Genomic DNA, 12,838 nt, shown 5'->3' on the forward strand with positions numbered 1-12,838 from the left:
TAAGTACAGGGGGGGGGGCGGGGGTCCCTGTAGTTACTGTTGTAAGTACAGGGACTGTATAGTTACTTTAGAAGTTTAATTCTGATGAAAGGTCATTTTTAATAACCCCTCCGCTGGCAGTGGGTCTGCCGAAGTTATAAAGAGGTGCTGCTACATAACTTCGGCGCATCCACCGCTGATCTAAATCTACGCCAGCCACCAAATACAGGTGAATGTTTGTTGGTAAATGATCCCCTACGTTACCAGGTTTTTATTTTTTTCATTTTCTAGTAGTGTATAAAAGAGGTGCAAATATTTTTATTTTGTATTATTTTTTTAAATTGGAGAATTTTAACTTACAATTCACAAATACTGCTTGCTGTGCAAGGTCTCTATCACACAAATCTGGTTTGGCGGTTTTGCAATAAAAAAAATAAATAAATGCCATGGCCCCAAAAAAACTGACATTTGTGTCATATGAAATTGATGTGCCATAAAAGTTACATGTGTGTGCGTATATTTCATCTATTTCATTTATTGTTTGTGTGATGGCGACGGTATCCACTATAACAGTGACATCTACAGTACCCCGCCCCCTTAACAGTAACATCCACAGCGCACTCCCCTTTATTAGTGACCTCCACAGTACCCCGTCTCGTTAACAGTGACCTTCACAACACCGCGCTCCCTTAAAGGGGTTGTCTGGGATTGGGGACATTTGTCTATTAGTAATCTAATAACATAAACATTACAAACATGCATGTGGTACCTTTAGAGGATATTGCTGAAGCCCTGTTTTCCTGCTTTCAATTCATGGCCGGAAGTGAGTATTTTCTTATCTTCAGTGACGTACCGGGTCCCTGGCAGGCGAGCAAAGCTTCCTCTTCCTCTGCTCACGGAGCCCGGTGACGTCACTGGCAGTCTAGCTGATAATGCAGAGAGGTTGGAGGGGCGGTTACTTGTCCGGCCGCCATTGCGCTAAGCCCCGCCCCCCAGTCGGCGACGTCACCGGGCCTTCAGCATTACAATGAAGGGAGGAGGATTACTATGCTTGTTAGCATAGAAAACTCCTCCCATCAGAATTACTAGCTAATGGGGCAGAAGGCTTTAGAAAGGAGGAATTCCTTTCACCACAGGATGACATGGCCATGCTAATTGCATATATTGCATTTAGACAATGGCATGTTGATTGCGTAAAAAAAAAAAAAAAAAGATAATAAAACAATGGCTCAGTTGAAAGAAAAGGTAATATTAGTGTAATCAGTCAGCTTTTTTTTTTTTTTTGTTTTGACATAAACTGATAATCCTATTTATGTAATGAGGCTGCTTTTGTCTAGGGCTTCTGTCACCCCACTAAACTTTTTTTTTTTTTTTTGTTTTGTTTTTTGTTTACTTATAATCCCTACACTGCGATTTATGCCTACATAATCTAATTAATCATTTTGGTCCTGTAGATTTTGTTTAAAACGTGCTTTTAAAATATGCAAATTACCTTGCTACCAGCAAGTAGGGTGGCTACTTGCTGGTAGCAGCCGCATCCTCCGATCCTAAAGACGCCCCCTCCGCATGTTGATTGACAGGGCCAGGGAACGGAATAGTTCTCTGCTGGCCCTGCCTGTTTGCATTCAAAATCTGGCGCCTACGCACTAAGAGGCGGCCGCTCGCTCCATCCTCAATGCGCCGATGACGTCACATCTACACCTGGCGCAGGCGCATTGAGGATGGAGCGGCTGCCTCTCAGTGCGCCTGCGCCGACTGAAGACAGGTACGGCCGCGGCGCAGGCACCAGATTTTGAATGCAAACAGGCAGGGCCAGCAGAGAACGATTCCGTTCCCTGGCCTTGTCAATCAACATGTTAAGGGGGTGTCTTTAGGATAGGAGGATGCGGCTGCTACCAGCAAGTAGCCGCCCTACTTGCTGGTAGCAAGGTAATTTGCATATTTTAAAAGCACGTTTTAAACAAAATTTACTGGACCAAAATGATTAGATTATGTAGGCATAAATCGCAGTGTAGGGATTGTAAGTAAACAAAAAAAAAAAAGGTTTAGTGGGGTGACAGAAGCCGTTTTAAAATATTTTTTTTTAGCCCCGTACTTGTTTTGGAATGAATCTTTTTTTGCACATTCTCCTTTTGGAGTTGGTGTGTGCATTTCCCTTTCCTGTGGTTATACATCGGTTTCAACTGGTCAGTATATAAGGTTTACCTTGAAATAAATATATATATATATATATATATATATATATATATATATATATATATATATATATATATATATATATATATATATATATATATAATTTTTTTTTTTTTACAGTGTAACTGTGTCCGGTATGTTTATGGATGCATGTGGGTGTGTGCCCCTTACAGTGTGATGGTGTCCGGTTGTCTCTAAGCGCTGCAAACACTGAGCACATGACAGATGCCAGAGATAGGCCTCATGCACACGACAGTATTTTTTCACTGTCCGCAAAACGGGGTTCCGTTGATCCGTGACCGTTTTTTCGTCAGTGGGTCTTCCTTGATTTTCGGAGGATCCACAGACATGAAAAAAAAGTAGTTTTGGTGTCCGCCTGGCCGTGCGGAGCCAAACGGATCCGTCCTGAATTACAATGGGGATGGATCCGTTTGACGTTGACACAATATGGTGCAATTGCAAACGGATCCGTCCCCATTGACTTTCAATGTAAAGTCAGGAGTCCCTTTTATACCATCGGATCGGAGTTTTCTCCAATCCGATGGTATATTTTAACTTGAAGCGTCCCCATCACCATGGGAACGCCTCTGTTAGAATATACCATCGGATTTGAGTTACATCGTGAAAACTCATATCCGACAGTATATTCTAACACAGAGGCGTTCCCATGGTGATGGGGACGCTTCTAGTTAGAATATACTACAAACTGTGTACAGTCCATGACTGTCCCCTGCTGCCTGGCAGCCCCTGATCTCTTACAGGGGGCCGTGATCAGCACCATTAACCCCTCAGGTGCTGCACCCCCCCCCCCGATCATTGGCAGTGGAGTTACGATCGGAGTCCCAGTTTAATCGCTGGGGCTCCAATCGGTAACCATGGCAATAGTAGGCGCATCATACTTACCTGCTGGCTGCTGCGATGTCTGTGACAATGAACTGTCACTTACCAGTAGGAGGAGCTCCCGGCCGGACACAGACATCGCAGCAGCCAGCAGGTAAGTATGATGCTTCTACTATTGCTAAGTAACCATGGCAACCAGGACTGCAGTAGCGTCATGGTTACCGATCAGAGCCCCAGCGATTAAGCTGGGACTCTGCTGCCACCAATGATCGGGGGGGAGGCTGCACACTGGCCAATGTTATTAATGCAATAGAGGGGGGGGGGGGATAGGCCGCACACTGGCCACCAATGTTATTAATACAATAGAGGGAGGGAGGGGGGGCCGGGGGAGGCCGCACACTGTGCCACCAATGTTATTAATACAATAGAGGGAGGGAGGGGGGGCCGCACTGGCCACCAATGAAATTTAAACTGGGGAGGGGGGGGGGGTCTGCCTGGCAGCCCCGGATTTCTTACAGGGGGCTATGATACGCACAATTAACCCCTTCAGGTGCAACACGTTGTCCGTGTTTTCCTTCAGCAAAAAAAAATTGTGAATGTCTTACTTTTTTCATTTGCGGACAAGGATAGGCATTTATTACAAGGGATCTTTGGAAAAAAACGGATCCTCCAAATAAAACGGATGCCGCATCTGTTTTTTGGGGCGGACGCAAAAAACAACTGTCGTGTGCATGAGGCTTAACAGTGGCCTCTACAGCAATCTGCCCGTTAATAATGACCTCCATAGCGGACCGTCTCCTTAACTGTGACCTGCCCCTAGGGGGGCCGGACAGTCCGGCTTTCGGACTCCCTCTCCTCTGCCCGCACAGGGCCTGGACAGACACAAGGATGTTCTTTTGAACAGCTCTCTCTCAGACAGCAGCACTGTGCTGTGTGAGCATGAGCTGCAGGGAGAAAGTCACCCTCCCTCCCACCCCTGCAGCTGGCAGAAGTTGATTTTTACCTTCAATTTTTCAATCCCCCGTCGGCTGCGGAGTGGGAGGGGCGTTGCCTAACTTGTTAGGGGCGTGGCATAGTGGGACTTGAAGGCAGATTTTTTAAGTCTGTCTTTTGAGGGTGGCCTGGATGGCCACCCTACCTGCCCCCTGAACTGTGACCTCCACAGCACTCCACTCCCTTAACAGTGTCATCCACAGCTCCCTGCCCCTTTTTAAAGCTAACCTGCAGCACTGAAGAAAAAATGGCTGGGTTGTTATGGAAACCTGGCGTAAAACTGTGTGTATGTGGAGACTAAGGGCTTGCGAGCTTCTATTGGCTGATGAGGGACATATGGCAGTTGGGATATGAAGAGAAAGACCAGCAGCTTCTATTTTTGGGGAATATGTCAGGAATGGTACGTGCTAGAGAGCGGAGACCAGTCTAAAACCTTCCCGGACACCTGATGTATCTGTGTCAAATTTGGTGATTGTACACATACACTCAGCTTTATATATTAGATATGTATTTGCAGCCTCTTGGGTATGCTCTTTACATTTTCATGTGTTCTTTTTATTCTTTTGTATACAACAGGTGACAGTCATGCACTCCATGCAGGCAGGATATCTTGAGAAGGCTCAGAAATACACAGATAAGGCCCTAATGCAGTTGGAAAAGCTCAAAAGTAGGTTTAATTGCCTCTTGAAATAGCTGTTATATTGTGTTTAAAGGGAATTTGTTGCGTTAAATCCAGATATTGACACATTATTTAATTTATGAACGTGATAATGTGAGCAACCATCTTCCCTGAGCTGCTACTCGCAGCATTTAGAAATATGCATTACTACAGCCACCTGGGCCATAAACACAGTAAACTGAAGCAGGCGCATTGTCTTCTAGGGGAAATATTCGAGGCATCCTCTGTGCCCTGTAAGAGGTCACTCTACAGGGAGGGAGTAGATAGACTACCAATGACGTATTGTGAATGGTGGATCCTGGGTTATCTTTATAGAGATTTTATTGTAATAATGAGATGAGTGTTGAAAATTGGTCTATACACAACAGGAAGTCTCGACGTATTAGGCTTAGTGGCTAGCGCGAAAACTGCAGGATTTAGGACTTTGAATGGAGTGTGATGCTGCTCCATTCATACTGTGGGACAGGACTTTTTGTCTTTTTCCTTTATGGATCAATACTATCTTGTGCTTATATTTCTCATATACCCTTAGGCAGAAATGTTATCAAACTGCTAAATATGGCAGTAGATATCTAAGCTCAGTGCCACTGCCTTTTGTACATCTAGCTGTTACCAAATCATACAGCACCACAGACTACCGCTGTCATGTGCCTTTCTCATTTTTCCCATTGCAGTGTTGGATAGCAGCCCAATCTTGTCCTCCTTCCAAGTAATTCTGCTGGAGCACATAATAATGTGCCGTCTGGTGACAGGCCACAAAGCCACCGCCTTACATGAGGTAAAGATAGAATGAAGGTGCTTATGATCATATTTGTAAGGACTGGCGCATTTATCAGTTGCTTTACGTTTTCCCTCTTAGATCTCTCAAGTCTGCCAGTTATGTCAGCAGTCACCCCGACTTTTTTCTAATCATGCGGCCCAACTTCACACGCTGCTGGTAAGTGCTGACCACACATCAGTCATTTGGTTGGCTTGATAGTAGAAGTACTACCATTTTGGAGATGTGCCTACACAACAGCCATCTGCCAGCATAATTATTTAAGAGATACACCTATCATACATTTTTATAAATTTTTGTTTTTAATAGAGTACTACTCTTTTGCATCACGTTTCCTTTTATGACTAGTTATCCGTATTTCTGATGGCTTCACCACTTTTTGTTTTACTCAGGGTTTATACTGCATCTCTGTGAACTGTATGGATAACGCAGAAGCACAGTTTACAACGGCGCTGAGGGTGAGTTTAAACTTTCTACATTTGATCAATATCATGATTCTGTGGACCCATATTGTACCTCTGGTTTTACCCAAAGACAGTTTTTCTTTCCTCACTGATGGTGGAATCTGATTGGTTGTTATGGGCAACTAAGCCAGTTCTACTGTACACCAGTTTGATAAATCTCCCCCAAAGTGCCTGTTGGTCTCCACTATAGATCTGTAAAGCAGTCTGTGAACACAACATTGCCTTGTGCATGAGTTTGGAGAGTGTATACCAGAATAATGGGCAGGATGTGCTTCCTTTTTCTGTTATGTAATTATATTTCATAAGCAGTGTTCCCTCTAAGCCTTGGCAGCTGCTGAGCGGGGTCGGGTTAGAGATGGGCAATGCTTAGTCAAAGGTCGGCGACAGAAAAATCAAACAAGATAATCGTCGACACATTGGCCAAACATCGAATCTAGCGTACTAGGTATCTCTTATATATATTTATGTATGTACAGCCGGTATAAGTTATACATCTTCTTGTACATAGTGATATGGACCATGTTGGTATAACCTGGGCAAGTGGGCATCTCCTGTATAATACAGGCGATACCAGCATGGTCCATATAACTACAAGATGTATAATTATGTACAGGAGATGCCCTGGTTATACCATCATAGCCCATATCACTATATACAATGAGGGGTCATCATCCTAGTGCTAGCAGGGAGTAACAATGCAACCGGTGTAGTGCTGCTGAGTGCATTAACTCTTATTGCTGAAGCTGAGCTCACAGCCTAGCTGACACTTTCATACATTTACCCTGACCTGAAGGGAGAAGAAAAATAACAAAGTCATTAGAGACTCACTCTAACCTCTAAGATGGCGGCGCCGCCTCTTCCATGTTACCTAGCACTGCTGCTGTGTGCTCTGCTCAGTCCTCCTCTTCTGGTTGGAAAAAGGAGGAGGCGGCAGCAGCAGCGTGGCAGTATGGGGTAGGCGGCGCCCCGCTGAGCAGCACACAGAACATCCTCTAGGAGCGGACATTGAAAACTTGTGAGCGGGGACACCATAATTGCTGCGCACCAGCGCAAGGAACACTGTTGATAAGTATATATAATATGGTAGCTTTCACCTGTGGGCTGTTTACATACTTGACCTCTCGTTACAGCTCACCACACACCAAGAGTTATGGACGTTTATAGTGACAAACTTGGCAAGTGTTTATATTCGGGAAGGAAACAGACAACAAGAGGTGAGTTGCCTTTTGAAAGAAGAAATTACACTTCCATCCCACCATCAAAATGCCAGAGTTTTTTTTTTTTTTTTTTTATATAAATAAAAGTTAAAACTGAGTTTGTCCAGCGAGGCAAATGATACATTTGCAATACCTCCAGGACAACTGAAGTGTACATATAATATATATCACCACACATCTCGTTCTGGATAACTACAACCTCATATGAACAACACATTCCACTGTTTCATTATTCATTCTACAAAAATGAAACCCAAAAGGAAAAGGCCATGTTAAAAAAAAAAAAAAGTTGTACACCCCAGGAATCAATAGTTTGTGGAACCACTCTTTACAATGTTGCTTCAGTTCATTGAGGTGTGTGGGCATTCGTTTATGCACAACTCTTTATATCCTGGCACAGCATTTCAATTGGGTTGAGGTCTGGACTTTGACTGGGCCATTGTAGCACTTTCTTTCTCGCCCATATTCATTGGGGGACACAGAGACCTTGGGTATAGCTATGTCCTCTAGGAGGCGTTGACACTAGTAAAAGCTGTTAGCTCCTCCCCTGGCAGCTATACCCCCTCCAGCCTGGAGAGAGAGCTTCAGTTTTTTCTAGTGTCAATAGGAGGCAAGACCTCCCTGCTCTGCAGGGATCTCCTGAAGATTTTTTATTTTCTTCATTCCTTTTTAGATGGGACAACAGTGGTCGCCTCGCCTCCCTGTTCTCCCGGGGTCAAGTTGCGCCAGTGCCGGTCGTCCGCACTGCTGCCCCCCCTACAGAAGTCAAGGTGGACCAGGGCAGACTCGCTCCCCTGCGTCCCGCCAGCTAAGGGGTCACCTAGGTCCGCCAAAGAGAAGACCCTCCCGCCATACCAGACTCCTGCCACTCCGGTGCCAGCTGCTGAGGAGGTGACCCTGCTGGAAAAAGGTACCTTACGGGCCCACTTAGGGAGGGTGAAGAGAAGAGGAGGAAGATAGGTGAGTACGAAACTGGGTGAGTATGTTAACCCCTCCCTCCCCTTCCTATTAAAGGGTTCTGCGGAAAAGTCTCCCTCTTTGGCCAGACACTGGCTTCCTTTATCACTAGCCCAGCTTCCAACAGTCTTCCTTCTTCTCCCCCTCTGTGCCGTTGATATTCGGGCACGTAAAGGGGTTAAAAGCCAGGTCCCCGCAAGCGCTATTATATTATGCAGCGGGCTCCGTGCGCACCGCTTTGGTCAGAGTGCCTGGTCGTTTGGTTGATAACTTCTGCTCCCCTGTGATATTCATCCCTGGAAGCGAGCGCCTAAGTGCGCACCGCTCCAGGAAGCTAATGCCAGCTTGGGTCCGGACTCCATAATCTGGCCCCGCCTTCACTCCGGCCCGTGTTCCCACATGCGGGCGCATTTCTCTACAGTTCTGGCGCCATTAATAAGCGCTACCTGCGCTTGCAGCGATCGCTGGTGTGTGGTACGCGGCGGACCTTTTCACCTGCGCATTCCGACAGCCTCGGTGCTCCGGCGGTACAGTCGGCCGGGTCCCATTACTTTAGGCCCCAGCTTGCGGCCTACTAGCCCACAATTCTTCCCGAGGAGGGGGGCGGTCTGGCGCAAATTCCTCCCGCCTTGCCTTGCCCCGCCCCCGGTCCTCAGGCAGTTAACCCTTCCTGGTCAGCCTTCCCTTGAAGCTGACACTGGGTTATATGGGGTTCTGGGGAGGGGTTTTCCTGTTGAGGGATTTATCTCCTCTGCCTCTGGCCCAATTGAGGTGAGCATCCCAGTTTTTTATATATATAAAAATAAAAAATAATAAGTAAATAAAATAGTAGTAAATGAACACGTATAAGTCCGTTCGGGTCCCACCCCTCAGTCTGTGTCACACTGGGCCTGTGTCCTATCACGGTAAAAAGAGGAGTTTTCCATTCACCCTCTGGGGTAGTGTGGTTGCCATGCGCTGCCTGCGCAATCCAATGGTGTACATACAAACCTTCCCACTCACCCTCCGGAGTCGTTTGGTTGATAGGCACCACCTGCGCAATCCAACGGTGTACATGCGTACCTTCCCACTCACCCTCCGGGGTCGTATGGTTGATAGGCGCCACCTGCGCAATCCAACGGTGTACATATGTACCTTCCCACTCACCCTCCGGGGTCGTTTGGTTGATAGACACCACCTGCGCAATCCGGCTGGGTACATCCGGACCTTCCCAATCACCCTCCGGGGTCATTTGGTTGATATACGCTGCCTGCGCAAAATCCAATTGTGTACATCCGGACTTCCTAATCACCCTCATGGGTCGTTTAGTTAATGGATTGCTACCTGCGCAATCCAACGGTATACATCCGGACCTTCCCAATTGCCCCCCGGGGTCGTTTGGTTGTTAAAACGCTACCTGCGCGAATCCAATTGTATACATCAGGACTTCCCAATCACCCTCAGGGGTCGTTGGGTTAATAAAGCGCTACCTGCGCAATGCAATTGTGTACATCCGGACCTTCACAATCAACCTCCGGGGTCGGTTTGGTTGAGAAAGCGCTGCCTGCGCAATCCGATGGTGGCTCTCCGGATCTTTCCAATCACCCGGATCGTTTGTTGGGATATGCACCGCCGGCACAATCCAATGGTGGATCTCAGGACTTTCTCAATCCACCCTCCGAGGTTGTTTGGTTTACAAAGAACTGCCTGTGCAACCCAATGGTGGACCTCTGAAATCCCAATTCACCCTCTGGGTCTTTTGGTCGATGTACCTCCACCTGCGCAATCCGTTGAGTGAACCTCTAGACAATGCCATTCCACCCCAAGTATTTGGGGCGATAGATTCCACTGGCGCAGTCTTAGCTGCCATGGGCGTGTTCTTGTGAGGCGGGATTGCACATAGTGGGCCAGAGCAGGATATTCCTCCTCGGTCACTTCCTCACCCCCACCCTTCTCCCTAGGGTCACGCTCAGACGCTCCCTCCCTCCCTGGAGAGGTTCGGTCTAAAGGGGGGATCAGTGGTTCAATCTCTGCCGTGATTCCGGTACGTTCTTCCAAGATGGCGTCCGTGGTAGACAGCAGTACTTGTCGTATGCATTGCCCCCTTCCTCAGGCGGAGTATTTGCACTTCTACTGGATGCAGTACTCCCTTGGTTATTACCTCCCTCTATTGGGGTCTAACCGCACTAGCACTGTTTCGGTGCCGGCAGTAGGCGTTCCCCCTTTTATTAGGTGTGGGAACTGTTTTCCCTCTGGGGACAGTACTTATGGTAGGCGTCAGCCTCTTGCATAGGTGGCGCTATGGCATTGTCCCTGGTTCAGTGTTTACTGCATGTCTTACCCCCTTACGTAGGGGGGTATGGATACGGGACTCTCCTTATGCCTTACCCTTTCCGTAAGAGGCGTACTCTCTCTACTTGGATTCAGTTCCTGCTGGATGCATTACTACCCCCTGGTGGCTATTGCACTACCACTAGTGTAGTGCTTGCCGTAAGCATTACCCCCTTTAAATAGTGGGATAATTGCAACATTGCCCTTTCCACGACTGATCCACTACCGTGGGGAATGAGTACACATCTTGGATGTTGCACTTCGACTACGCCATGGTTATAGTTGTCTTAGCTTCTTTTACAAGTGGTGCGTAGCGGGTATCGATACACGCTGGTGCCCTGTACTCTTCTTCTCATGGTATTTCGGTGCCGCCAGGGATACTGTGGCTGTTTCCACGTTGTTTCTTTGTCCTTGGTGCCGTTTTAGGGGATGGGTATGACAACCTCTCTCCTCAGGGGGTTGCCCAGCGTCACTCATGTGTCCTAGCGTCCCCTATATCCATGGCCCTCCTCTGTCCCAATATGGGTCTTCAACAATATGTAGTGCGTACACCATGGCACGTAATATTGTGATTACGTTCCAGCAAGTCGAGTGTTACACTGACTCTATATTCCCTATCCACCATTTCTGATAGGAAGTGGTTGTGCTGGCACTCTGGTTTAGCATTGCAGTGTGTTCTCCTACGCGGATGCAGATTTTTTACGCTGGTACTAGCGTTCAGTCGCTGCAGTGGGGTATTCCCTCAGGTAGGGGGTTCTGCCCTGACGCTGGCTTGGCGGTTGTTCCTGTCTGACGCCTTTCCCTGGTGATGTATTTAAGTTTGGCTCTCCTTCCTGAGGCAGTGTGGTACCATGGCCTCTACCGGATCCCTCTAGTCTGCCCCTCAGCTTGTGCTGGCGGGCGCATTGTGGCTACTACAGTACGGGGGTCCTGGAGTAGCCATTGCATACTCTGGCTCCTCCTACGCGGCTCCTTCGTCAGGTGAAGAATTCTTCTAACACTAGATTCGGTGGCGTACGCTGCAGGACCTCCTCCTTAGGCGGAGTATGGCACCGCCACTATCATCTGGTGGCTACTTCGGTGTAGTGCCAGTCTCGGATGGGGAATGGGCTTCGCTTTGCCATTTGTTCTTCCGTTTTTCTTTTCCTTTTCTGGCTCAGGTTCACAGCTATTCTGCAAACCTTGGTAGCTCCTACGTGACTACTTCCCCTCATCTATGTGGATGCAGGGATTGGTTCTGTGGTTTTTTTCTTCCAAGTCCTGTTCCAGACCTACTGTTGGGCTATGGAGTGTTTCCCCCCCCCCCCCCCCCCAACTCCTACCTGTTGGTCCTGGGTGTACTACCCGTATCTACAACTACCTCTCAAGACTCCTCGACTAGTGACTGCCATGTCAGTCCGATGTAGTCATGCCTTTTCACTGCACGTTCCGTGGCTGGAATACGAGTCTCACCACGCCAGGCTAAGCAGGGGTGCTGTCAAGACTGTTGATGAGTTTCGTTTGTGGAACGGAACATCCCTTCTGTTCTTCCTTTTCAAGGCAGGAGTTTTTTCTCTCGTCTTGGTCTGTTCGAAATTTTCTGTCAAGCAGTTTTGCGACTCCATCAATACACGGTCGTTGGCGGAACGCCGACGTCTGTGTTTCTCATGTCGTCTCTGCTTTTACCTAGCCAATGTGTTGTTTCCTTGGCACATGTGGTTCCTCCATACCATCCTCTTTTACCGCCTTGGGATCTGACCTTAGTCCTTTCAACGCTCCGGACTTCTCCCCTTGAACCCTTGCGAGAACTGTCTCTCCGTCTCCGGTCATGGCAGGTGTTTTTTTCTTGCGGCTATCACATCCATCAGATGGGTGTCCAGGTTGGGGCGCTCTCTTGCAAAGAACCCCCTAGTTCTAACAGGGATAAGCGGTTCCCCGGCCCGTTCATTTCTTTCTCCGACTGTGGTCTCTGAGTTCCATTTCCATGGCGAAACTGTCCTCCCATCCCTGTGTCCCTCCCCTTCACCCCCTAGGGAACGGGAGTTAGATCATTGGCAGTGTCAGGGCTCTGGCGATTTATGCCAGCCTCCAGTTCCTTCCGGTGTACAGACTTTTTTTGTTTGTCATCTCGGTGGATCCTTGCAAGGCATTGGCGGCCTCCAGGGGGCAATTGCTTATCTACATTTGCTTATGAGTACTGCATACGGGGCAGGGTCCCGCCCTTCGGTGTCACGGCTCACTCCACCAGATCGATGCCGCTCTTGGGCTCGGAGGATTCAGAATTTGGCCGCGCAGTTGTGCAGGGCGCTTCTGTCCTCCTTGCGCACATTCACAGACGTTTGCCGGATGCACGCTTATGCTTTGGCGGGCGCCGCCTTTGGGCCACTTGGTCTTGCAGGCGGCAGTTCTTGGTTACCCGCGGGGGCGCTTGCTTCATTGGTCTGGT

At 48.0% G+C, this 12,838-nt stretch overlaps 1 protein-coding gene across 1 annotated transcript in view; it reads left to right on the plus strand.

Moving 5' to 3' along the window:
• Positions 1-12,838, plus strand: part of MAU2 (MAU2 sister chromatid cohesion factor) — a 59,468-nt gene that overhangs the window by 26,976 nt on the left and 19,654 nt on the right. The window contains exons 9-13 of the mRNA XM_044285553.1: positions 4,585-4,675; positions 5,362-5,465; positions 5,547-5,624; positions 5,858-5,923; positions 7,060-7,143. Of these exons, the coding sequence (XP_044141488.1) occupies positions 4,585-4,675; positions 5,362-5,465; positions 5,547-5,624; positions 5,858-5,923; positions 7,060-7,143 (423 nt within the window). The remainder of the gene's footprint in view (positions 1-4,584; positions 4,676-5,361; positions 5,466-5,546; positions 5,625-5,857; positions 5,924-7,059; positions 7,144-12,838) is intronic.

This window comes from Bufo gargarizans, chromosome 1 (assembly GCF_014858855.1).
Source record: "Bufo gargarizans isolate SCDJY-AF-19 chromosome 1, ASM1485885v1, whole genome shotgun sequence".
Classification (NCBI taxonomy): domain Eukaryota; kingdom Metazoa; phylum Chordata; class Amphibia; order Anura; family Bufonidae; genus Bufo; species Bufo gargarizans.